The sequence below is a fragment of the Aspergillus undulatus genome (genome assembly GCF_047715775.1).
Source record: "Aspergillus undulatus strain CBS 261.88 unplaced genomic scaffold BDV17scaffold_27, whole genome shotgun sequence".
In the NCBI taxonomy this organism is placed as follows: Eukaryota; Fungi; Ascomycota; class Eurotiomycetes; order Eurotiales; family Aspergillaceae; genus Aspergillus; species Aspergillus undulatus.
In genome coordinates, this window is record NW_027396631.1 from 52977 (window position 1) to 76659 (window position 23683).

General features: G+C 51.3%; 9 protein-coding genes and 1 non-coding gene across 10 annotated transcripts; 6 read left to right on the forward strand and 4 right to left on the reverse strand.

Moving 5' to 3' along the window:
* Positions 1-7759: 7759 nt before the first annotated feature.
* Positions 7760-9255, forward strand: BDV17DRAFT_98701 (MYB DNA-binding domain protein). The gene is made up of 2 exons (XM_073765451.1): positions 7760-8622; positions 8684-9255. The coding sequence occupies exons 1-2, from the start codon at positions 8129-8131 to the stop codon at positions 9129-9131; spliced, it is 942 nt and encodes a 313-aa protein (XP_073615078.1). The 5' UTR covers positions 7760-8128; the 3' UTR covers positions 9132-9255.
* Positions 9048-10635, reverse strand: BDV17DRAFT_98708 (tRNA (carboxymethyluridine(34)-5-O)-methyltransferase). Its single transcript, XM_073765452.1, has 3 exons — positions 10278-10635; positions 10074-10198; positions 9048-9859 (listed from the first exon to the last, which is right to left on the reverse strand). Exons 1-3 carry the CDS (start codon positions 10398-10400, stop codon positions 9379-9381), a joined length of 729 nt encoding a protein of 242 aa, XP_073615079.1. The 5' UTR covers positions 10401-10635; the 3' UTR covers positions 9048-9378.
* Positions 10636-10858: 223 nt separating this feature from the next.
* On the forward strand, positions 10859-12127 carry BDV17DRAFT_264535 (uncharacterized protein). Its single transcript, XM_073758030.1, has one exon. It carries the CDS (start codon positions 11002-11004, stop codon positions 11998-12000), a length of 999 nt encoding a protein of 332 aa, XP_073615080.1. The 5' UTR covers positions 10859-11001; the 3' UTR covers positions 12001-12127.
* Positions 12128-12254: 127 nt separating this feature from the next.
* On the forward strand, positions 12255-12326 carry BDV17DRAFT_t85. Its single transcript has one exon. It is a non-coding gene; the product is annotated as a tRNA-Cys (tRNA).
* A 521-nt stretch (positions 12327-12847) lies between these two features.
* Positions 12848-14451, reverse strand: rpn8 (proteasome regulatory particle lid subunit RPN8). Its single transcript, XM_073758031.1, has 3 exons — positions 14067-14451; positions 13743-14014; positions 12848-13696 (listed from the first exon to the last, which is right to left on the reverse strand). Exons 1-3 carry the CDS (start codon positions 14248-14250, stop codon positions 13094-13096), a joined length of 1059 nt encoding a protein of 352 aa, XP_073615081.1. The 5' UTR covers positions 14251-14451; the 3' UTR covers positions 12848-13093.
* Positions 14452-14673: 222 nt separating this feature from the next.
* Positions 14674-15926, forward strand: adk1 (adenylate kinase ADK1). The gene is made up of 4 exons (XM_073765453.1): positions 14674-15012; positions 15066-15118; positions 15176-15330; positions 15383-15926. The coding sequence occupies exons 1-4, from the start codon at positions 14850-14852 to the stop codon at positions 15786-15788; spliced, it is 777 nt and encodes a 258-aa protein (XP_073615082.1). The 5' UTR covers positions 14674-14849; the 3' UTR covers positions 15789-15926.
* Positions 15927-17530, reverse strand: BDV17DRAFT_298619 (Gfo/Idh/MocA family protein). Its single transcript, XM_073763721.1, has 4 exons — positions 17381-17530; positions 17294-17314; positions 16701-17231; positions 15927-16639 (listed from the first exon to the last, which is right to left on the reverse strand). The coding sequence occupies exons 1-4, from the start codon at positions 17412-17414 to the stop codon at positions 16065-16067; spliced, it is 1161 nt and encodes a 386-aa protein (XP_073615083.1). The 5' UTR covers positions 17415-17530; the 3' UTR covers positions 15927-16064.
* Positions 17531-17668: 138 nt separating this feature from the next.
* Positions 17669-20736, reverse strand: BDV17DRAFT_264545 (putative mRNA cleavage factor complex component Pcf11). The gene is made up of 6 exons (XM_073758032.1): positions 19932-20736; positions 19395-19835; positions 18642-19345; positions 18399-18594; positions 17979-18347; positions 17669-17925 (listed from the first exon to the last, which is right to left on the reverse strand). The coding sequence occupies exons 1-6, from the start codon at positions 20097-20099 to the stop codon at positions 17875-17877; spliced, it is 1929 nt and encodes a 642-aa protein (XP_073615084.1). The 5' UTR covers positions 20100-20736; the 3' UTR covers positions 17669-17874.
* On the forward strand, positions 19813-20736 carry BDV17DRAFT_264547 (uncharacterized protein). The gene has a single exon (XM_073758033.1). The coding sequence runs from the start codon at positions 20123-20125 to the stop codon at positions 20348-20350; it is 228 nt and encodes a 75-aa protein (XP_073615085.1). The 5' UTR covers positions 19813-20122; the 3' UTR covers positions 20351-20736.
* Positions 20737-20847: 111 nt separating this feature from the next.
* BDV17DRAFT_264550 (uncharacterized protein) lies at positions 20848-21715 on the forward strand. The gene is made up of 4 exons (XM_073758034.1): positions 20848-21112; positions 21162-21189; positions 21245-21254; positions 21320-21715. Exons 1-4 carry the CDS (start codon positions 20981-20983, stop codon positions 21426-21428), a joined length of 279 nt encoding a protein of 92 aa, XP_073615086.1. The 5' UTR covers positions 20848-20980; the 3' UTR covers positions 21429-21715.
* Positions 21716-23683: the final 1968 nt, after the last annotated feature.

The window sequence follows — 23683 nt, forward strand, 5'->3', positions numbered from 1 at the left end:
CCTGTTCTACGAAGAATTGGGTGAACCTGATGCTTCTAGGTTGAGAAACAAGAAAACGGAGCGGGGTGGTTCGTGAGAAGACGCGAAGCGGGGGTTTGGCTCAGCCAATTAGAGGCTTGTTCCTGTTACATTATTTCCAGTCCTGTAGTATAGAAGTCCAATCAAATTCAACCATGCAACAATATATACATATAAAACAAAACAAAGCACACTACGGCATGTTACATGTTGGCCGCTGACTGCGTCTACCAGGTGCCCGCACCGGCTCACTGCTCATTCCTCCTCGGGAATCTCACGCTCGTCGGGGTGTCTTCACGTTCCGCTGGCGGAGGGTCCGCTCTGCCCTTGTCTTCAGTAGGTCTTGAATCTTCCGCTTCATGAGAGGCCGAGCTTTCTCTCTGGTCGAATGCTTGCTCCTTTTGCTTATCGGTGAATGCATTATCATCCCATCGAGGTACCGGCCCATTAAACATGGAGTTATTTGAGTCATTACTACTGCTCTTGTCAGGTACCCAAGGTGTGCTACGCGCAGCGTAGCGTTCCGGAATATCAATAGAGATACTTCGATGAATTGCTGCGAAGGAGCAAAAGCGTGTGTCTGTAGGATCCGACATGATTAGAATGGCAACAGGGGATATATGGAGGTGATGGCTGTTGTTCTTGCAGCAGAAAGACTCTTTGTAAGTATATGAGGGTTTCTTACATCCATGATGAAGTGTATCAGCTATAGAAAAGGTCATTGTGGGAGTTAAAGGGTTGTTATAGATTATTGTAGAGAAGACTATTTTTTAGAGGACTGAGAGAGATGAAGAAAGAGCGTAGCAACGGCCTAAGGAATGTCTAGTCCAGACCGGGATAATGAGGCCCATGATCCTTGTCGTTATGACGGGAATGGGAAGACCGGTCTCGACTCTCGGTCATAATCATGAACTGGTTCTTGAGATGATGAACGGCGTCGCGAAGCGGCTGGATCAGTAGCAAGTACAGTGATAATGTATGACCCTCGATAATAATATGTAATTATCGGGAGATTTCTTCCCCCACAATCTCAGCGGTTTCCGTTTCATCTTCGTGAGGCTGGGGTGGAGTGATTTCTGCCTTCATTGTTGTGCTCTGGAAAGCCCGTGTGCCCTGCCCCCTCGATATGCCTCTCAGCCATTCAAACTAGTTGGATGAGGGTTCTAAACACCGGACTGATACAATTGGCACATTGGACTCTTACTGGTGGCCTGACCTCGCAATGTCCTAGGATGACCCCGTTGCAGTTGATGAATCAAATGCCAACCTCTGCCCCTCACAGCTCTGCTCACCAAGGGCTTCGGCGTTGCTCGCTCATGGAGTCAACCCTGGAAAAGCTCCTCGTTGATGTCCTCAGAGTGGTGCTTTGAGTTGGAGCTATTTTCTGCAGTCTGTATTATGTGCAGGGTTGTGGGCAGTAATAAAGTTCAACGGCGAAGATTGCAAAGGAGGGGTAATTTGATTGTGTCAACGCGGATAAATAAATTGGGGATGAGATTGAGCTCGCAGGATCTCGGTCTCGGCTCAAGATCAAGTTAGGCCGATCTCGATCCACGCAATCTGGACTCATCCTGGGCGTCGACAGCACGGAGCATGGCCGACTCGGTAAAGAACACGAGGAGTTCCTTGGCGAAAGTGCTGTGCTATAGAATAATAATATAGGTGCATATTATTGTTCTCCATGAAGCAGATAAAACACGTTTCTGCCTTGTTTCTCAGTGCGATTTCACTCCGGAGGAAAAGACACTGACCCACCGGGCCTGAATCATGAACCATGGAAGATGAACATGGACGATGAACCAGAGGTCAAGCGTGATGATGGCTGAGCCCTTCGCACTCCACACGCTCCTACCTGATCCTGATTGCAACATTTAACCGCGTAAGCCGTCTTACTTTTCGAAACTACCGCTCCATGGAAAGTAGTAGTCTGCCGTCCACTCTGTCTCTGGCAATGCCCAAGATGAAGATCCCACTGGGCAACCTGTCGGGCATCGCCATCGTCCCTGCCGAGTCTTGCTCTTGGTTCTTGATTCTTGACCATTGTTCTCCACAATCAGCTCGCATGGGCTTGTAGCCTCGTTGAGTGTTGACTGCTGTAAGGCGTCGAACTCAGCCATTTCGACCTGTCTCCACTCCAGAGAATACAGGGATCCCTTCGATTGCATGTGCTGTGCAGCGACCCCAGATTTGGGATTGATTGGGCGTTGATGAAATACATCCATTATCTGAATCAAGATTTCGAGATCTCACTCTGCACACTGTGGCGCCTGGAGCTTGTCATTGTAGGGTAAATCCTAGATCGTCAACCAACACAGCGCAGCGAGGTGGCTAGATAGAAGGCTGCTGGTCCCTCAAAGTCGAGGGCAAAATTACATCACTGCCATTGTAGGGCATCGAAATGGAGCCGATCTAAGCCATGCCCCGATTAGCACTTCGTACTCAATGGGCCGAATCCAGATTATCAATACCCAGAAACCCGGCCTCGGGAAAGCGAGGCCTGAATATGGGCAGAGATGAAGGCGTCCAAGCCTGAAGCGAGGGCGCTGAGCAGAGATAAAGCGAGCCCCGCCAGAAGAAGCCACAAAGGCAGGCGGGAGGTTGAAGCACCGTTGAGGCTTTGGAACAAGTCATGACGGACATCTCCCTAGCGACGATCATTGCTGCGCGCCAGAAATAAAGAGGCATTAGCAGCGGTATCCCTGGCCGCCCGCCCCACCAGAGCCACTTGAAACTGTCGAGTCAAACGTCGCAGAATCTCTGGATACAGTAGTAGAGAGGTCTCCTTCCTAACAAGGTGAGGTGTGGTATCTCACCTCCTTTTTGGAGACACATCTCTTTCCTTGCTGGGCAATGTTCGCACTCTCACGCAGGATTCGACGTGTAGACAGGAGTGGACACCAAAACAGTACTTTCTTCACTTCGAGTCTGGAAGGCGATCAAACGACCGCTGGGCGGGAGTAACAGACGGAGTTTTCCGCGATTCAATGCTTCGAAGTTTCGGGGCTGCTGAAACACGAGGGAAAGGGCGATGGGCGAATCAGGAAGCTAGGCTCCGATCAGGTCTTTCAGCCTTCAGCCAACGGTGCTTACCGAGGACGCCACCCGCAGTTCCCTCACTTCGTGTGTTCCAAGGCTAGCTAACTGCTGTTTCTCCTGACAGGGATTGTGCGAGCACCTACCACCGGGAGAATTTCTGCTGTGCTACCAACTCAGACTGAAATTGAGATCTTACGACTCAGTCGAAACACGTACGATCAGATGTGCCCTCCCGCAGAATGGACAAGGCCAGGAACGTGCATATCGCTCAGGAACCTAAACAGCCACATACATACAGAGTATCTCCAGTACATGGCAGCACAGCAACGCAGGTTCTAGACCTTGGAAATGAGCCCACCGCCATTTAACACGTTTCCAGACTCTTTCCCTCTGGGTAATGATATCAGTAATACTAAGAAATACTGCAACGACAAGTCCAACCCGCCAGGAAGGACCCAAGATCCCAAATTAGCAGACAATCTTAATCTTCACGCACTCTTCATGATACATCGAGTCCTTCGTTACCGGATTACGCACAAGTACAGGAGTGGCCAGCCGCCCAATGATATCTGGATAGAGGCATTCCAACGAGTTGATGTATCTGGCGGCGACTTGCCGCTCCGCAGCTCTCACGAGCTCAAGCCTGCATGAGCTGCGTCGCGTCGCGTCGGACAATCTGGTGTTTGCATTTGCACTGCGGAACCCGCCTGGAGCGTTCAAACTGACTTCAGCGCACAGGGCCTTCGTTCCTTGGACAGACAACCCGCTGAAGGCAGGCTTCCGAGATGTGTGTGTTCTCAGCCCACCTACAACCTCGGGTTGACTTGACTGACCTGTGGTGTGTGCGTGTACAACAAAAGTCATTTCCGAGCGCAAACCCGCTGATCCCCCTCGTATATTTTGTTGAGGGATCGGTAGAGAGTCGAGACTTTTAAAGATTCTTCAGCATTCCAGGATAATTTTAAGGTCATGAATACTGAGAAGTTACTGGGAAAGATCAAAGGATACTAAATTGGCGGCGTTCGGCGGCCCCATCATCCCATGGCAAGCCGAAGCTGGCGTTGACAGTCCCCACTGGACCCGCACCGTCCGGGGCTCGACAGCGCAGCCGCCAATGGCGGAGCCGCCAGTAATCGTTCTTTTGTTCAGGCAAGCCACTGTTTGACCTTGCCAGACTCGCGGCTCCACTTGTCCCTGGGTAATCTTGCAGGCCGAGTGTTTCGAATCCTATCCTTGTCTGCTTTCCCGTCTGTCAGCCCCGTCGTTCGAACGAGACCTGCCAACCTTCTCCGCAATCGCCTGGTTGCGATTATCACAACCTCCCCGAGCCGGGCTCGCGCATATGTTCTTGGACTCCTTGGCCCCTTTGCGCCCTTTTCTCATACATTGAGGGCATCAAATAGATTGCTATCTATCCCTTGTTCCTGTGTGAGGAGCCTCGCGCAGCGGAATCATTCGTAATCTTCGCTATGAAATCTTTACAGGGACCGGCAGATCGCGCTGTCATGACTAGAAGAACCACTTGATGGGACCTCTTCGACCCAGAGACAGCGTTCTAGACTCTGGCGCTGACAGGGGGAACAAGCGCAGACGCGGCGGCAAGCAGCGGTCTAAATCCAAGTCTTAGACTATCATGGTACCAATTGAAAGTTTAGTGCACTCTAGGCGTTTTCCAAATTGACATTTAATCAGCCTTCGGACTCGCGAAGGAAGGCATGAAATACGGGGTATGTACTGTTTGTTGATTGAATGAGTACGGAAAAGATATCTACGAGTTGTGCCTGGGACCCTTCTCCCTCCCAAGCCTTGGACGAGACTTGGCTCTGTTTGACACTTTGACTGTTCGGTTCCTTCATTTGTGATAAGGATCGTTCTCAAATACTCGAAAGTTGACATGGACTAGTATAGCCGAGATGACCAGGCTTGCAAGTGGCAGATCACAACCTAAGCGCTGGGTTCGCGCGAATGAACCCGGGTTCCCCAACACGGGAATCACGAGCATCCAATCTAGCAAAAATAATTTCTGCCGCTTGCCCACACCGTACAATCGCTTGAGGGTTGGACGTAAGGTTCCTGTGCTGTAGAACCAGGGGAAACAGGCGCCTACGAATATGAACTACCAAGGCAACCTTGCCTTGTTCACAGCATAAGAACAAGAATTCCTGCATACTACTTTATACTGCCGAAGAAGGCGCTCATGCAGAGTTCCAGCACAAAACCGTTCTGAGTGGCACGAGCTAGCACAGAATAAGCGAGACCCTCCAATCCAGCCTGGGGAATCGGAGAATTTGCGCTGAAGAAGAACGAATGGCGCGTGGTATTACTAGGGTCTTCCCGTCCTACATACTTCCGGGTGAAGAAAACTCCGCAGTGGACGAGCTTCAGTTCAGTTGAAAAGCGCCCAAGCTTGTTTGTCGAAACTTGTTCACCTTTTTGATGAAGAAGCCTCTTTCCAACCCGAGTCGCTGCTCCACCCTAGTAGGTTTGCGCCTGGCGAAACCCGAAATTCACTAACAGCACACGAGCATGAGGGTGGATGCATCATTTCCTGGATGAAATGATAATGAGATGAGTGCTCCTGGCCTATGGTTGAATGATCACCGCTATTTCCCATGACTGGTGTCACTCCCCAGCATGTTTTCCCTAGTCGCGTCGAAAAAACCTGGTTCCGCAGGTATCTCCGCCACCAAGGCCATGACGAACACCGTTGAGATTTTTTCAGATGATGACGGTGGCGGTCAGTCATCTTCTTTGTAGGACTTTGCAGAGCTGCAGTTGGACCGTGAATGAAGGCGAACAGTCGCTAAATTAGACCCCGGATCCCGGCTAGCGCTATACTGCAAGGCCGATACTTGCCCGTCGTGGTTTGGGTTCATGGCCGTTGAGAGATCCATCACCACAGCCCGTCTCCATTGGCCGGGCGATCGCACAGCCGTTGGAACTTTGTCAACTTACTCGAACAAGGAGGGAAATGAAGGGTCCGCGGTGACGACGGTGGCCAATCTGCTCTAAGAATATCATCGCGCATCGACAGCCGCGATGGAGCCTGACTGCGAGCCTGCGCCGAACGGCAATCGACGACAAGAGTCAGACACGCAGAACAAGCACCTTTCTCCGTATTCTTCCCGTGTGTCGGCCGATGCCCTTCTTAGTGCTGCCTATTATAGCCTGTTGCTACTCGCTAGTTTAGGATCTGACGCCGTTTGAACAACGCCAGCCCCGTTTATTTTCCTTCCTCCACCCGGTCTCCAGAGGACTAGTTTCATACTATGAGGACGGCAGCCCCCACCGTGAGAGAACCATGTTTCTCACAGTTCTTTGCCTTGCCGCGTGTTTCGGTTCTAATCGTCACTTGCCATTTAGGCTTTGATGATGATTCAGAATCCAGTTCCTCGGCAAATCCCTTGGACGAAGTACTCCGTAGATCTACGATTTCTGGGTACCTGTAGGTAATAGCATCCAAGTGTAGAGTTCGAACTTGGCAGGGTATGGTGTTAAGGTTCCATATGACCCATCCATCAGCTAAGGGAGTTCCTATAGGCACGAAATCTCCGTCCATCCCGCGACTGCAGACAGTCACAACACATACCAGGGGCAGCGAGGATTGAGATCTATCATGCGTCAGGTTAAGTCGTTGAAGCGTCGCGAGCTGGGTGATGCAGAAAGGAAACAGGCCGCTGATTTGCCCCATCAGTAGTCTTTGTTACAAGATCCCGTCTCCAGTTAGATTGACACGTATTTTTTAATCTGAGGAACCAGCAAGTGCAGCTGGGCTCGAACGTTCGGAGCGGGTTCTTTTCTAGTGTGCTGTATCCCGAGTGGAACCGTTTGATAATCTGCCTGGTCCTGCGCTTTTGGGGAATTTTACCGTTCTGTATCTTCAATCTGCTACATACTGTAGTTAGTACTATACTCTTGCTGCGTGCTCTCATGATGAGTAAAGAAGCATGGTAGTAAAGTAATCAAGAGCTTGTGCTGTCTGCCAGCCACGGTTCGCTATACCGGTTCCTAGGTAGCTCCTTCTTCGCAGTGTATCATCGCGTCATGCAAATTAAAATAAAATGAAGGACTTCGCAAAATCATGTCAACGGCTCTCGAACCTGGCCTCGCCCTCTGGGTCAGTCTAGTCCCTCTATAGCTCCTCACTGGCCGGGGGGGGGTACTGCTCCAGCGCTCAATCAGCTGTCAAGAGCCGATCTCTCTCCCATAACATTAACGCATCCAGTGTTGTTTCATCTTATTCTTCCCCGTCGAGCTCGGCTTTTCCCATTTCCATCATCATTTCCTCTTCTTGACCCTACGACCTTCTCCTCGACTCCTCTACTCCTCTACTAATCCTGATATTCCTCCTGCTCCTAGACTACTAAACTTTCTTTTTCTGCTCGCTCTTCCAATCCTTCCCTCGTTAGTACTACACTGGGCTATTGTTTCCTAGTGCCTTCCAAGCTTGACGGCCTCAAGTCACAGTGTCTCTAGATCTCGTGCCATCTATTCTTCGTTTCAACTGCTGTCGTTCACCTCATCTATTGGATACCTCAGATCTCGATCTCCGTTACCGTTTCTCGGAGTTTCTTCGCTGTGCAGCTTTCTTAGATCGTCAGTCGTTTGTGGTTGGCTCGTGACAGGATACACTCCGAAGCGACTCAGCCTCCGCAGGGCAGCCATCGAGTCTATCCCAACGCGTTAGTCAACCATACATACCTGACAGCAACTAGTCAAGGGACATTCAGCTGGCTCCCTCGCCCTGCCGCTCATTTCGAGGCCAAAACAAGAAACTCGACCCTGCCTGCTTAGCGTACTGGTACTTATCGTACTGTCTTAAGGTTGGCCATCTGTTTGATCTATCCCGCTTGTTTGTCCTACTCATTCGGCTGGGCTGTGAGTGGACTATTCGGACGTCTGTTGCCACTGTCAATAACGTGCACCCTAAATATCGGGCACCCAAGGACAACGACGGCAGCAAATCGATCTTCTTTTATCTCGGCGTGTATGCTTCTGCTGCTGCTGCTGCTCCCTTCCCGCCCAACTTCCAACCATACAACCGAGCAAGTTTTGAACGCTGTGAATCGCGCATATGATTGCGATACAAAACCATCCTATTCTACCACCTCCTGCCAAAGTGGATATCTCACTGCTGTTGAAGCCTCAAGATGAAGAGGAAGCGTCCCCCATGAACACCGGCACCACGCCTTTCCCGCCTGTTCCTTCCATGCAACTGCCGCCAATGGCCCCGATTGCACCACCATCAGTTGGACTTGCGACCCAACCATCGGTGCCTTCGGCGACCTCGGGGCCCGCGCTTACTGCCAAGGCTCCAGTTGCTGGGACGAAGCGCCTGCAGCCAGCTCACACTGCGGAATCGCCGGCGAAGAAGCAGTCAAAGTGGTCCCCGGAGGAGGACGCCTTGATCATCGAGCTGCGAGGCAGCGGCATGAAGTGGGAGGACATCAGCAAACGACTCCCCGGACGAAGTGCCATCAGCTGCCGTCTTCATTATCAGAACTATCTGGAACGCCGAAGCGAATGGGACGAGGACAAGAAAAACAAACTCGCACGGCTTTACGAGAGGTACAACTACGCTTAAGAGATATTTCGAGAAGTTGTTCAATTTTGCTGACGCATGTAACAGGTTCAAGGCCGAGATGTGGTCGAAAGTGGCAGAGGAAATGGCAATTCCATGGCGGGCTGCAGAGGCTATGCATTGGCAGTTGGGGGAGCAAGAGATGGCGCGTCGAGCTGGCGTGGTCCCGTTCTCACTCTCTAGCCAAGCGATCGATCCCCCCATGACCAGAACACGCAGAGCGAGTACATCCTTATCCCGACCAAGAAAAGGATCAGCATCGCGATCGATCCATCTCCCGCACCAGCTTCCTTCTGTCCAGGAACTCACCGCCGGTGTTCCTGCTGCTGGTGTCCCAGCATACGCCCCTCCGCCTCCGTACCCACCGATGCCCCCACGAGACGCCTACCGGATAGCAGGGCTAGGGCCAGGGCCAGCACCACCGCTAGATCTGGCAAGGGGACATCCAGGTCACATGGGTGCCAGTCTCGGAATGTCCCCTCGCACGCTTCCCTAGAAGGGAAGCAATTTTCCTTTGTTCGTTTTGCGTTGTTACGAATTGCATAGCGCTGGTGGTTATTTCTGATTCATAGGGTGGGATTCTCATAGACGATTTTTGCGAATTTCCCTCTGAGAGGTCTCTCATGAACCACCTATCAGGTGGCTTGGCGGTTCTGTTCCTACTGTCACAGAACCCGTGCGACAGGAACGCACGACTCCGAGACTGGATCTCGGAACGAACGTCAGGCACATCTGGTCATGCTCTAGTCTGCTCGACTCGCAATCGCCCACCAGTTGTCCTTATCGTATCCGGATTCCAGCACACGGCCGCCCGCGCTGACAACGTCCCGCGCCAGTTCCTCGGCTTGATAGAGATGATAATATCGATGGAATACTTTTGGTTCGACACCAGGGGTGGCTTGGGATTCGGGCGTCTTCATGACCCACGGGACCATGATGTCCTGCTCGTCTCCTTTATCCCACCCTCTGCGACTGTTCTTCTGTTCAAGAGCCCAGACATAGACCAGCGCTCTGCCGCCAGGCACACCATCAGAAGCGGGTCTCAGCGTGCGCAAAATCTCACGGACTGCTTGGACTCGACGTCCCGGAGTGGAAAGGTGGTGCACAACGGCAATTGAGATGGCGAAGTCAAAGAAGGAATCCGGATGTGGCAGATTCAAGATATCCGCCAGGATGGTCGAGTGCGGTTGGTGCTGGCGGGCGATTTGCGCGAGATTTTCGGATCTAGAACAGTCAGTTGGGGTATCGATCAACTTCAACTGAAACAAGAGAACATGCAGGGAGCAGATATTGCTAGCACTGCATGTATCAATCATTCCCTTTGTTTAACGGGCAAGGAAGATACGATGTACATAAACGAACGAACAAACCAAACAAGACAGACTAAACGAACGATATAGAGAAAATCAGAACCATTAAAAAATATACATATACATACCGATCAGATGCAACAATATAAACCCCCTTATTCACAGGCAGATACTTGCCATTCCCACACCCTACATCCAACCCAACAGCGCCGGGCCTCTGCTCTTGGAGAAACCGTTCCACAATCGGCCATGGCTGTAGCACTGTTAGTCGCTGCATAGGCACGGAGTACAAATGGGCAGGTGGCTGGATCTTGGGAGACAGATAAACAAACCTTGTATCTCGTCGCCGAAAAATGCTTCGCGATATGCTGGTACACCTCGTGCACGTTCTTCTCTTCGTACGCCTCCCGGTCTTCAACTTCGGGTTGGTTCTGGTTCCGCTCTTCGGATGCCATTTTGCCTAGGTAATTCCCTTGCAGTGCCTTGCTCAAAGGTACCTGATCAGCTAAACTGCTGTAATACAGTACCTAGCTGCCCAAGGACCAGAGATATCGGAATTGCAAGTAAGATTTGGTGGCTGGGCAGGTATCCTCATACACAATGAATAAATGAACATGAACATCCAAGCCCGCAGGAAGAAGGTTCAAAGTTGATTCCATTGGGCCTGAAATTTAATACGGTACATTACGCCATTTGTGCGGTACTTCAGGCGCGCGCTGGAGGCTGGGAGTGGAACTGTACGGCCTTGTTACGGTCGATGTAAAATTAAAGTTGGCACTTTTTAACTATGCGACTCGGAGAATTGATGAGTCAGCTTTTGGTGCTTGTTGGCTGCTGCCAGTGCCAAGCGAGGTGATGATTATCTACTTGTACATATGTCTGGTGAAGGTGGAAAGCGTGCTTCGGAGACCATGATCGGTAATTTCTTAACTCTATCATGGGTGCTGGCTATCGGTTGACTTGTTCGTCTCGGGGTTAAGCTTATTGACCGGTTCTTCTTAAGCAAGCCAGAAATATACAGCCGCCGGAATACTATATCCAAGGCAGAAGGGAAACATGTCCCTCCCACAGCCAAAATTATTCATAAACAACCTCCTCACCCAGCTAGCTCAACTCACCACACCAACCCCACCAGGAAGGGACGAAGAAGATGACATCGAAACCCAGAGCCAGAGCCAGAGCCAGAGCCAACCACAGCGCCCTCGCTTAGGCCACCAACAACCAGCATCACCGTTCCCAAGCTCGCAGCTTGCAAACCTAAAACCGCTGATGCTGACGCTGCACTGCATCTTCCCTAATGAGTTCCTTCTTGCATTGGATATCTTGGATCGGGGGCTTGTCAGGAGGGTTAGAATTAGAGATGGAGATGGAGATGAAACTCCAACCGAGAACTCCCAGAGCTCGGGCAGACAAGAAGACTTCTTCTTCGTGACATCTGCCTCGACGATTTCGAGCACACCTTCAAGTCCGAAACCAAGACCACCATCGTCATTATTCCCAGCAAGTCAAGCAAGATCCGAACTAGATCACATGCATAACGAGGCCCGATCGCTAAAGCACTGGCAAGAAAAGGGCTACGAAGTCCGTCTTCAAGCCTGGAACTGCACCTGTCCGCCGTTCACGTTATCTGCATTTCGAGATCTGGGTCTGGAGCGAGAACCAATGCCCTCGTCGCCTCCTTCATCTCTGCCATCTTCCCCGTCTTTCCCGGCTCAGATGGAAGAACATGACGATGGCAATGATAAGGACAAACCTGCACCAGGTGACGCTGACTCCGTCAACCTGGACTCGTCACCAAGTGCTTATGCACCCGCACCCGCTTACTCCTTTGGTGGCACGATCCCTCTGCATGGGGAGTCAGCACTGCCTGTCTGCAAGCATGTTCTAGCCTGTTTGCTTGCTGCGCTTTGTCCTGGTCTTGGTGGGGGTGAGGCTGGTGTTGGCAGTGAAGTGGATGGGAATGGAGAGAGGGTGGGGAGAGATTCACGGTTAGATCGCTGTGTCTCGATTGATAGGGAGGAGGTTGCGGCGTTGTGTGCTGGATGGGGCGGATGATGCTTTCTCCATGGCTACATGTGCGCAGTCAAGGTGCTTATATTTTCACATACGAACCTATACTGTCTACTGGAGTATAGCCCAAGAAGTATGATCATCGCTCACGAATTTGAATCATGCAGCATTTAGTCCATGAAGAATCCGTTGCCAGACTCATGACATACCGTGGGCTTCCTATGGTCCATAGAAACTTTGACGGCATTCGATGGAGAATCAATATAGAGCTGCTAGTTCGAGCAAATATTACCAATCGAGGGTCGGTAGCTCAGGGGTAGAGCAAGCGGCTGCAGTCCGCTAGGTCACGCGTTCAATTCGCGTCCGGCCCTTCACCTTTTTGGGGTTTTTTTTTTACCCCTCTGAACAAACCCATCATCGATTCCATTAGATTGATCATTAATTAGATATAGAATGTGGATTACATTTGCTTTCAGATACTATCCCGGCTGCTCACATTTGCCGAGCCTAGTACAGTCTATAAGCAGGAATGTAATATTTGATGCAGCAAGCAATATCCGATTTGATTTATATATCTTGCGTCTGGGTTGCCATGTTACATAACGAACAGTTGCACTAGAGTGCACCATGAGCTCGTCGCTCTACGTAGTCTGCCAATCGCATCTACGGCCTGTCAGGCATATTTTGGTTTGGGCGGGGGGAGTTTACTTTGCGCGACATGTGCTCTTACGCTGTATTCCAGACTACGCCTGCGCCGATGGTCTGTCTTTACAGACCGGTCATAGATGCTCAGAGCATATATGGGCTAGATCACTCTAGAAAGACAAGATGGGGAGGGATCATAGATAGGCAGGTGTCTATAGTTCATGGTACGGATCAGGGTGGAGGCAGCGATAGTATGGTCCGCGTTGGAACCAGGGATATTTACTTCTACGTGAATAGGCAGATCTTGCACCGGAAGAGACCATGGTGTATCTTGTATACTTGCCGCTCGTGGTCTGAAGGTAGCTTTTCAGACGCGGATTCATCGCCATCGGCGTACACGCCATTCAGATTGTTCGATATGAGATACCAAGACCGTTCGACAATGATAGTGTACATTCGGTGCGCCGATCTAGATCATATCACCTTCAGTTATCTACCGTTGCTTGCTCCTCTGCTTGGATTCATCCTCCTTCTGCTCAGGAGCGGCACCGTTGGGCTTCTTTGCGCCTTCCTTCTCATTCTTCGCAGCATTGGCCTCCTGCTCCCTCTTCTGCTCGGTTTCCTCCTGCTGTTGTCGGTTCTGGATCTTGTTTTCGATCAGGTCGTGGTACGCAGTGACGGCACGGACCAAGCTGCTGAGGTAGATGGCCATTAATTGATCGTTCGTCTTGATGCTCATGGCGCGGGCCAGCTCGGCGTTATCCGTTGGCTGTTCTGGCTCGCCGCCGACGCGGGGTGTCGTGGCCGGTGTGGATAGGTTGGGAAGGAGGTTAAAGACATCCTGAAGGTTGCCGAGGATGGCGTGGTTTACTGGTAATTCTTTGTCGAGGACTTTTTGGAGGTATTGACCAATATCACGCAGACGGAGGTGTAGTCCCTGCAGCGACTGCAGCTGCGATGTGATGCGGGTAGAGAGTGTTCCGACAGCGACGTCTCTGATGTCTCGAAGCAAATGTTCCACACCGATTTCCTCTGCTTCCTCTGCCTCGATCGTGGACGGGGTGTGCACGAAGGTTCTGGATGTAGTGGTACCGTCCTAACAGGATCAGCTTAGGCTTGACAAGAACAATAAGGAAACTCACGTCTTTAATCTCATCAACAGCAAAGTAGGCATCCGTTGGCACGCCAACTTCCTTCGGTTGCACGTCAACAATTACTAGCAAAGGGTTTGGTGTGTATCGCTTGAACAGCTCGTTGATTTCAAGATCGGAAGCTCGCAGCTTAGGGCCGGAGTGATACCATCCGATCAGCTTCTCGCGGGCGTTAATCTTCTTGAACATGTCTCGCATTGACTCGACAAAGTTGTGATCCAAGAACCACACCGATGGGTCCTTCTCATCTTCCTCAAAGGGGACTATATGATGTTTAGCCAAGCAGACAACGACAACCAAGGCGCTAGCTCGTACCAGCGAAACTGTTTGATACCCGGACATTCCCTCCAATGTGTTCACCTAGCAGCACACCGACCACCCGCTTCCGGGTTCCCTTGGCGGAGCGCCCATAGTGATCTGCGACAGAGAGAAGGACCAACGGAGCGACGGTGACCGTCCGCGTGACGAGCGAGAGCGTGTCCGCCGTGGTGGCAGGCATGGCGGAGAGGAGAATCGAAATCGGAATGTAATTGTAGAAAGAAGATCGACAGTCGGAGCGAGAAAGGGCTGGAGGAAAGGGGAAGAATGGCGGAGGAGATGGTGTAGGCAGATGGGGATGACGATGAGAGATGAAGCTCAGGCTGTTGCTGTCTTGAGGCCAAGTCCAAGAGAGCTGCTGCTCGAACCACTGTTCGAGCCACTGTGGCTGGAGCTTGTCAGCCACTAGCCGCCTTGTAGCCTGAGGCATAAGCACACATGTTCCTAGCCGTTTCACCGCAGTCGCATTTGTATGAGCCGTTCTATAGTCTCAGTCTATTGTAAATATTGTGTAGATTTGTAAAATATAATACCCCACGGTTCCATTAGAATGAACTCGACGTTGTCGCGGACAGGCCGGAACTTGGTAGCAAGCCTCGGAGCAGCGGCAGCGGCCTCCGCTGTCGGGGTCGGGGTGGTTTTCTTCACCCCAGCATTCCCGTCCTTCCATTTCCCCGTTTTGCGCCTTACGCTTCCTCTCTCCTCCCCAACCTCTCTTCCTGATCTTCTCCAGATAAGCTCTTTCGCTAGAGTTATCGCCCTCTCTTCCCCTTCTTCGCAATGGCTCCCATCACAGACGAAGTGGTCGATGGACTCAAGTCCACGATCGGAAAGCTCGAAGCTCGCATTGAGGATCTCGAGAGCCGCCTTGTCGGCGGCGAGCCCAAGCCCAAGTCCGCTGCGGAGCACATGCGCTTGATTCTCATGGGACCTCCTGGTGCCGGTATGTTGGGAGATACAGCTCCGCGTTCTAACCAGCTTCTAACCTGGAGCTAGGCAAGGGTACACAGGCACCTAAGATCAAGGAGAAGTACTGCGTGTGCCACCTGGTAAGCGCTTACAATAGGGACCATGGCAAGGAAGCACAATTGATTGATTCTTTTTAGGCTACCGGTGACATGCTGCGGTCCCAGGTCGCGAAGAAGACCGAGCTCGGAAGGGAGGCCAAGAAGATCATGGACCAGGGTGGTCTGGTCAGCGACGAGATCATGGTTAACATGATCAAGAGCGAACTGACGAACAACACAGAGTGCAAGAACGGGTTTGTATTGGCTTTTTCGGGACTAAACCAATGCTAATTACGGTCTGTTTAGTTTCATCCTTGATGGTTTTCCTCGCACTGTCGCCCAGGCCGAACGTCTCGACGAGATGCTTGCCGAGCGTAACCAGAAGCTTCAGCACGCCGTCGAGCTCAAGATTGACGACGCTCTCCTGGTCGCCCGTATCACCGGCCGTCTGGTCCACCCTGCCTCCGGACGCTCATACCACAAGATCTTCAACCCTCCCAAGGAAGCTATGAAGGACGACATCACCGGCGAGCCTCTTGTCCAGCGCTCCGACGACAACGCCGATGCCCTCAAGAAGCGTCTGGTTACATACCACTCTCAGACCGCCCCTGTCTGCGATTACTACAAGAAGACTGGTATCTGGCGTGGCATTGACGCCAGCCAGGAGCCCGGTCAGGTCTGGAAGAGCCTTCTCGGTGTCTTCCGGCAATAAGCTATTTCCTTTGTCTGTGTACGCAGTGATGCCAGAAACTGTGCGTTTTGCGAATTTCCCGACAGTGACATGAGCGTTTTCTGAAGAGAATCGTAAATGCATTTGCTTTGTCTTTATTGAGGCAGACCTGGCTGGGAATAGAGCTATTTTAAGGTGTCGTTCGATATATAGACAATCGGGATGCCATGCTATGTACAATAGTCAAGGTCGTGTTTGCATTTATATAACCGCCCTTTAACTGCCATATCCGCCGTATATATAGCCCTAACTCAAAAATTACAGCTGAGTAGGATAAACAGTCGACTCAATCTTCTCTGGATAAGTCAACCCATTCTGCCTCCTCGCCTCATCCATAACATCCATAATCACAATACTCTCCTCCAAATCCAACGTCTCACTCTCCAACTTCCCATCCCTCAGGCACCTCGCCACCTCATCAGCCTCATAGTACATCCCCCTCCCACCACCAGGGAACTCAAACTCCTTCTCCACAATCTCACCAGCCCCCTTCTGCGGAATAATGCGGTAAACAGTCGGCTGGAATGCCGGCCCATCAACCTGGATCTCGCCCTTGGTTCCCTGGATCCGGATCGCAGGGCGAGCGGAGTTCTTCTCGTTGGGATCTGTCCAGACGCGGAGATGCGTGGATGCAATTGCCTGCGATTGGCCAGGGTGCTCTTTGTTCGAGGGCGTGGTAGTCGGAAACGAGAGCAGGATTGTGGTTGCTTCGTCGGCGCCGGTTAAATGGTAGGGCGTGATGTGGGCTGAGATGCGCGAGGGCGGCTTCCTGTCGGCCTTGGGGAGCGTGTGGTATAGGGTTTGGAAGACCCAGGTTAGGGAGTATATCCCGACTGTGAATACGCATCCGTTAGCAAGAAAATAACATACCAAAAACACATACAGGGAACCCACGATCAAGCAAAGCTCCCCCCGCCAAATCCTTATTAACCATCCGATGCTTAACATCAAACTTCTCTTCGGGCGTCCCACCAAAGCTATTATCCGCCGTAACCCTCAGCACCTCCCCAACAACACCCTTCCTAATAGCCTCCCGGACTTCAATACTAAGCGGAAAGTATCTCGTCCAAACAGCCTCCATAAGGAACAACTTCTTCTTCCTTGCCGTCTCAACAAGAATCCTCGTCTGCTTCGCATTCACGGTAAATGCCTTCTCACAGAGGACATGCTTCCCATTCTCCAGGGCGAGCATGGCATTCTGGAAGTGGTGCGAGTGCGGGGTCGCGACGTAGATTACGTCGATGTTGTTGTCGGCCACGAGTTCCTCGTAGGAGCCGTAGGCGGCGCAGGGCTTGGGGATGCCTGTGTCGACGATGAATTTCTCCGCGCGCGAGGCAGAGGTTGAGGAGGATACTGCCGTTACGGTGTGGGAGATGTCCGAGGCTGAGCGGGTGGAGGGGTCGATGAGGAGGTCGCGGACGAAGTCTGGGTTGTTACTATGTTAGTATGTATGCCCTTTTCGAGATGGTAGGAGGGGTTCATCTTACAGTCGGCGATCCCGCCAGTGGCTATAGAGCGATTGGTGGCAAGTTAGTGGTGTTGTTTGTTGTATGAGAGGGGAAGAGGGGTCGTACCCAAGATACCCCACCGGATGTTGTACGGAGCCATGTTGTCAATACTTGGTTGCGTGCGAAAGCCTGTGTAGAAAGTACCCTGCTACTCCACTGATAGAGATTAAAAGAGGGGCAAGAGCTTAGAAGAGGAGAGTTCATGCAGTATTTATAATGCTGCAGACGCCGTTCCAATCCTACCACGGAGTTGCGCCGTGCGGGTCGCGTTCCATTTTCCGACGTCATTTAGTCAATAAATACGGGGGTTGTGCGGAGTCAGGCTGTTCTAGACGATCTGATTGTGTAGTGAAATACTAACTCTATATACAAGCATCGGCTGCTGGATGCCATATAAATGCAAATTGACACCATGTACACTTTCGACTCGAAATGAAGAAGGACCCTGCGCAATGCGAAACAGCCGCCTGTAAAATGCATGCTTCCCAATGGGACGATATAAGAGATGCTGGACAATTTATGGAGATATAGATGTTTCTCAAATGCGAGACTCATGAAGCTCACATTGGCTCGGTCTTAACTCGTACATTCTGGCCCGGCGAGTCGGTTCCCTGAACATCGTTAGATCGAATGTCTAGAAATGTAGATGGCTTTTGTAACTCACCTCGGCCTTGCGCTTGCCCAGCACCGAGTCCGGAGTTCCCGTGCGCCCTGTTGGCGTCTCTCGTTGAGCTGGCGTTGGACCATCCTTGGTCACCTCCGCATAACAGCTAGCGTGGTAGACGCGGCTGCCGACTTTGGCCGCGTCTTGCCAGATCCAATCTTGGACTTCTTCCGACCATGTAGACTCGAACTTCTCTTGACAAATAGGACACGGTGTGTTGCGTAATGTGGCATCGTTGGGAGCTCGAATCCATTGCTTAGCTGGCCCCTTTTTCGACTGACTACTGTCGTTTCCGGCGGCACTTTCATTTGTAGCCTCTGCATCCGTAATTACTTGATCATCTCCCAATTCGCGTGATTTTATCCAGTCCTGCTCCAATTAGTCTCCCGTATAAATCTGCAGTATAGAAAGTTTACTCACCCGCTCATCAACGTACCAACTGCGATTCTGAGCGCGCCTGGCGGCATCAGCCATCCGCTGGTTCGTTTTGAAATGCCAATCAAGATGCCGAGCTTTCTTCTCTTTTCCTTCTTCTGTCGCAAAGAAACGGCGGCCACAAGTACCGCATCTATTTGATCGTGCTTCATAGAGACTGGCGATCAACATGCTACGTGGTCTACGGACGATTAGAACCCGCACGGAAACCTACTAGGTATAACTTACATTTTGATCGACGCGGTGTTCATTTGAACATTGATTTGTACTTCTGCAGTAGGTACTGCCTGGGGTGTAGGCACGGGAGGTGTATATCGCACCTGCCCGGGCACTATAAATGGGAACGTACCAGTAGGCGGCGGAATCGAAGCTCCTGGAGGTGCAGACGCAGGCAGGAGACCCTTCGCCCTTAGAGCTGCAACAAGTGGATTTTCTGCTCCGGAAGTAGGCATCTGTGGAGTGTTGCTGACAGGCATTTGTGGGAGAACCGGGATTTGTGGTGGCGGGGTGGGCTGCTGTCGTGCGGCTGTAGCTTTGATGAGCTCTGCGAGTGTTCCCGGATTTAAGAGTTGCTGGAGCGGTTGAGAGAAGGATTGTGTGGCAGGCGGAGTGGCTGTTGTCGGAGCTGATGTGATTGGAATATGTGATGGAGCGGGCTGAGCTGCCTGTATGGCAGGCTTGGGAGCAAGTGCTGACACCTGGTCACGGACAAGTTTGAGTTGTTCCTGGGTGAGTTCCTGGCGCTGCATGATGCCCTGGAGGTCTAGAAGCGCTTTCAATCGTTGTTGTACAGACGGGTCGAGAGGGTTGTTAGCGAATTCACTTCGAGCAGCATCAATCAGGACGACAACATCGCGATTCAAGGATGCAAGATCAACTTCTTGTGCTTGGAGTTGAGGTGTCGGGGTTGAACGGACGGGAATGGATTCGCCCTGCTATCGTCAGACCTGACTTAGTACATACCAGTAATACAGTACTTACGATCGGATAACCATTGGCAGGACCAGGTCGTTGGCCTTGTAACGGATTTGGAGGCAACGGATACCGAGCGGCGTTCTGAGGAGGTGTCGGAGTGTTTGGCCAACCAGGAGTCCCAACTCGCCCGCGGTTGAAAACATCCTGGGGGCCTCTAGCTTGCTGTTGTTGAAGGGCAGCAGTCCTTGCCTTGATCAGAGCGCTCTCAATGCTGCGGGTGATATCAGGCGGAAAGACCGGCCGCGTATCCAGAGACCCCGGAACTGGCTCTTTCCATGTCTTCAACATCTCGTCCAGCTTCCTCCGCGTCTGAGAGTCGACCAGTGTGTAGGCGTTCATGAAAGTCTGATACATGTTCCGCCCAAGAAACAGAGTGTAGGGGGTGCCTACATTCTTCACGATAGAGTCGACTACATATAGAGCAGGAAGCTTCTGAGCCGGTGGTGTCTACAAAGTCAGATTAGAAATCGTTCTTCCATGAAACTACACAAAGAGCCGCCATAAACGAAAAATGCGAAAGGAGTCTAGGAGACTGTCACCTACTGTTCGGATGTGGTTCTCCAGGACCCGGGAGATGGCCATAGCATGTTCGGTATTTTCCTTCGCGATGACGGTCAAATTGCTGATCTGAAACCTGTCGTTTGTAGTTAGGTCTTCCAAGGAATTTTTGTAGTCCTCGGCGACTTCATCAGAGGCCAGCGTGGCTGACATGATGGCAGATACTGATGTGGTGAATGAGAGAAGTTTGGATGAGTGAGAACAATGATCTCAGATCAGTAATGGAGCGTCTGCTCTCTTTTTCTCCTGCGCTATTCTTTTTTGTTCTTCTTCAGGCGCTTTTCTTGGTCGTTTTTCTTCTTTCTTTTTTGCTTCTTCTTTTTTTCTTCCTGCAAATGCAGTTCTGGTTTCCGACGACTAAAGTAAAGACGGTTCTATGCTCACTTCCTTGCCTTCCAATATAGCGGTCTCCTGGAACAGTGTTGGAGAAAGAGTCCGAACTTGTAGAATGGTAGCTAGCTATCTTGGTCCAACCTGAGAAAACAACTAGAGGACGAGACGCCAAACTGCACCAAATGCCAACAAGTGTTATAACGAAGTCCCCACGATAATCCTCCACTGAGTTGTTAGGCTACCGCAAGAGATGTTATCCTGCCTGCGTTGATCCTTCAATGACCGCAACTGACAACGAGGCCCAACGTCTGAACGCAAGGGTGGTAGGCCGCTTGATAAGAAAGCGCCCGCGAACTACAACACGAACGGTCCAGAGAATCGCAATTCAACAGAGGGATGGAAAGAGGTCGGGATAAGGAGATCAAACAAATGAGGTCGGCGTCAGAAGAGAATGAGGAGGCATGGGCATAGAAGGGGTTGGACTCAAAACTCCGCAGACTCTTGGGAAGATAAAGTCGGGGCGTGACCGGCTGAGTCAGCGGCCTCATCGCCCACCTGCATTGGTATGCCGTCATGCGCAGTGATAGCATACTCTCCTTCATCCAAATCCATCTGCAAGAGCTATTGCTTATTCTCAGAGACTATATCCAAATTACGATTTCAGGAAACCAGTACTGTTGCCATACGTTGCACTTATCATCATGAAGCTCTCCTCCGCCACTGTTGTCCTGGGCCTACTGCCGCTTGCGCTCGCCAAGTCTGTTCTCGTCACTTACCCTAAGGGCACGCCAGACGATGTCATCGATGCTGCGAAGGAAGATGTCAAGAAAGATGTATGTGATCGAGGTCTCTTGGATATATCAAGTCCTAACGAAGATATAGGGTGGAACCATCACTCATGAGTACAACTGTAAGTAACATTCCATGCCAGCTGATGAGCTCTCAGGTAACACTATTATCTACAGTGGTCTTACAGTACGTCCCTAATCCCTCGATTCTCGTTCTGACTTAGTGCATGAGCTTGATGCTGACCTTCGCAGTGGCTTCTCTGCCAACATTCAATCGGAAGAAACCATCCAGCGAATCTCTACACAGTCATCTCAGTACCCACCGACTGTTGAGGAGGACCAGCCCGTTTCGATCTCATAAACGAAAGATACCGGCGATGTCCCCGCCACCCTATGCTGCAGCTTTGTGCAGGACATAATGGCTGAAGGATTTGGGGTACAGTGTTATGAATAATGCAAGACATTTGAGATTACACTGGAATATGGATTTTCTTGTCTGTGTTGGCGGCTTTGTCATTAACAGACAATGATTCTGTTATACGGTGTTTGGAGTTAGAACAGTGCTGTATGACTCTTTGTAGCCACCTACATTGTGTTGTAGTTCTAAGAGCAATCCATGATATAAAGTCTCAATTCGCCCGATTCTCAAATAGGACTTATGTTCGACCTTTCAAGAGAAAAATTGTATAGTAGGCTAGGACCTTCAGGTACGGATCTACGGAGTAGAGACAGCCTGGAGACTCGACCCGCCTAGCTCTGCGGACTAAACTGCCGAGCTGAGATACGGAGAACAAATCGCGGAAGTCCCCAGGTCTATTTCACGCGCCGATTCAACTAGCCCTGTCGGACGAGCTCTATCGGTCCCTCCCTGCGCACAGGGACGCGACACATACTGCATTCATCACGGTCATATCCCACTCGTCGCATAACATTCCAGAGATAGCCTGCCCCATCCCGGCGTCCTCCCGTTCTCCCCTCGCCGCCCCGCTCGCCCAAGATGGACCTCGAGCATACCATCAGCCATACCGAAGCTCTGTTGGCCTGGGTCAACAGCTTCGAACTGGTGGGTGAACCGAAACAGATCGCCGAATTGTCAGATGGGAGAGTTATCTGGGATATCCTGCACGACATCGACCCGGAGCGCTTCCCCGACGTGACCGACCCGAAGAAGTCCAACCTGGAGAACCTTACCACTATCCACGGACGATTACAGTATAACATTCTTGATCTACGGAAATCAGAGGGCTGGCCCCGAGGACTGGATCCAGAGCCGAATCTTTTTGAGTTTGCGGAGAATAACTCGACCAGGGACGCCGAGAAGCTCCTGAAGCTTGTCTTCTTCGCTGCCACCATCACCGCTAAAGGGAACACTGCAAGCTACGAGACTTACGGCGATGCCATTCAGAAATTGGATAGCCCGATTCAGGAGAGTCTACAGGATTTCCTAGAAAATGTGGAGGAAGGTCAGTACGAGCTGGACGATTTGGCACGAGAGTCGCGGGAGTCGCAGCTGGTGAAGACAATCGAAGAACTCAAGCAGGAGAACAGTCTGTTGCGGGATAAACACAATGAGAAAGATAATCGAGTGGCCGAGCTGGAATACAAGGAGGAGAACTACAAGTCAGAACTGGAGTTCATGAAAGAGCGCATCGATGTCCTGAAGTCCGGCAAAGGTGAATTTGGTCTCAGCAAAAGGGACCTGGACCAGAAGACCGAGGAGATTGCAGCATTGGAGGAACAGCTCTTCGAGGCCTCCGAACAAAATGGCAAGCTATCCATGAGAATTGACGAACTTCTGCGCGAAGCGAAAGATTACCAGAATGTCCGGGATAAGCTGGACATCGAGAAGAACAACTATATCAACGCGAACCGCAATGCAAAGTTTGCTGCCGAGCAGAAGTCAAAGGAAATTGAGATGCTGCAGTCCAAAAACCAGAATCTCGAGGCCGAAAAGAAAGAGCTCAAGAAGCAAGTTATGGAGTATGATGTCCAGGCCCAGAAGCTTAACGACGCTTTCAGAGAATGCAAGAATGCCCTTGCTCGGTCTGAACGGGAGGCCCGCGAAATCTCAATTACAAAAAACAACGTGGATCTAGACAACGAGGAGCTTCGAAGGCGGGTGGAAGGCGCTGAGAAAGAGATTCATGAGCTGAAGGGGAGAATAGGTGAGCTGGAGGGAACAGATGATGATTATGCAGGATCTCCGCGTAGTCGGACACCTACTACCGGAATCATGACACCGAGTATCCACGGCAACTTACAAAAGGACCTGGAAGCTGCGGGCTTTGGGGAGTCTACACTTTCTATCGGCGACGAAGAGCACAGTGAACTCATCAACGGGGTTGAGGAAGGGTCCAAGGAAGAACCGGATAAGGGACTTGACGAGCAGCAACTGGCGATGCAGGAGGAAGACAAGGCTAAGCTTCTCCAGGAGATGCTAAAACCGCTTGAGGAGGCTAAGGAACAGCTCGCGCAATTCATCTCGTCACAGACTGGCGGAAGCTCAGAGGCTATTCAGCAGTCGTTCGAAGAGCTCACAAAGCAGATATCGGACTTGATAGAGAAGGATCATGAAAGGCTAGCTCAACGTGCACAGGTTAGTCACCAGTTGCTTGA

Coding starts and splice junctions, on each gene's coding strand:
- BDV17DRAFT_98701 (XM_073765451.1), top strand. CDS start 8,129: ATGATTGCGATACAAAACCATCCTATTCTACCACCTCCTGCCAAAGTG. Junction 8,623..8,683: donor CTCGCACGGCTTTACGAGAG/GTACAACTACGC, acceptor CGCATGTAACAG/GTTCAAGGCCGAGATGTGGT.
- BDV17DRAFT_98708 (XM_073765452.1), bottom strand. CDS start 10,400: ATGGCATCCGAAGAGCGGAACCAGAACCAACCCGAAGTTGAAGACCGG. Junction 10,199..10,277: donor TTTCGGCGACGAGATACAAG/GTTTGTTTATCT, acceptor ACAGTGCTACAG/CCATGGCCGATTGTGGAACG. Junction 9,860..10,073: donor TATATTGTTGCATCTGATCG/GTATGTATATGT, acceptor TGACTGTTCTAG/ATCCGAAAATCTCGCGCAAA.
- BDV17DRAFT_264535 (XM_073758030.1), top strand. CDS start 11,002: ATGTCCCTCCCACAGCCAAAATTATTCATAAACAACCTCCTCACCCAG.
- rpn8 (XM_073758031.1), bottom strand. CDS start 14,250: ATGCCTGCCACCACGGCGGACACGCTCTCGCTCGTCACGCGGACGGTC. Junction 14,015..14,066: donor GGTATCAAACAGTTTCGCTG/GTACGAGCTAGC, acceptor AACATCATATAG/TCCCCTTTGAGGAAGATGAG. Junction 13,697..13,742: donor CTGTTGATGAGATTAAAGAC/GTGAGTTTCCTT, acceptor TGATCCTGTTAG/GACGGTACCACTACATCCAG.
- adk1 (XM_073765453.1), top strand. CDS start 14,850: ATGGCTCCCATCACAGACGAAGTGGTCGATGGACTCAAGTCCACGATC. Junction 15,013..15,065: donor CATGGGACCTCCTGGTGCCG/GTATGTTGGGAG, acceptor ACCTGGAGCTAG/GCAAGGGTACACAGGCACCT. Junction 15,119..15,175: donor AGTACTGCGTGTGCCACCTG/GTAAGCGCTTAC, acceptor GATTCTTTTTAG/GCTACCGGTGACATGCTGCG.
- BDV17DRAFT_298619 (XM_073763721.1), bottom strand. CDS start 17,414: ATGGCTCCGTACAACATCCGGTGGGGTATCTTGG. Junction 17,232..17,293: donor CACTGGCGGGATCGCCGACT/GTAAGATGAACC, acceptor GTAACAACCCAG/ACTTCGTCCGCGACCTCCTC. Junction 16,640..16,700: donor GGGGGGAGCTTTGCTTGATC/GTGGGTTCCCTG, acceptor GCGTATTCACAG/TCGGGATATACTCCCTAACC.
- BDV17DRAFT_264545 (XM_073758032.1), bottom strand. CDS start 20,099: ATGTCAGCCACGCTGGCCTCTGATGAAGTCGCCGAGGACTACAAAAAT. Junction 19,836..19,931: donor TGGAGAACCACATCCGAACA/GTAGGTGACAGT, acceptor CTGACTTTGTAG/ACACCACCGGCTCAGAAGCT. Junction 17,926..17,978: donor TGGGCAAGCGCAAGGCCGAG/GTGAGTTACAAA, acceptor AACGATGTTCAG/GGAACCGACTCGCCGGGCCA.
- BDV17DRAFT_264547 (XM_073758033.1), top strand. CDS start 20,123: ATGAGAGAAGTTTGGATGAGTGAGAACAATGATCTCAGATCAGTAATG.
- BDV17DRAFT_264550 (XM_073758034.1), top strand. CDS start 20,981: ATGAAGCTCTCCTCCGCCACTGTTGTCCTGGGCCTACTGCCGCTTGCG. Junction 21,113..21,161: donor AGGAAGATGTCAAGAAAGAT/GTATGTGATCGA, acceptor ACGAAGATATAG/GGTGGAACCATCACTCATGA.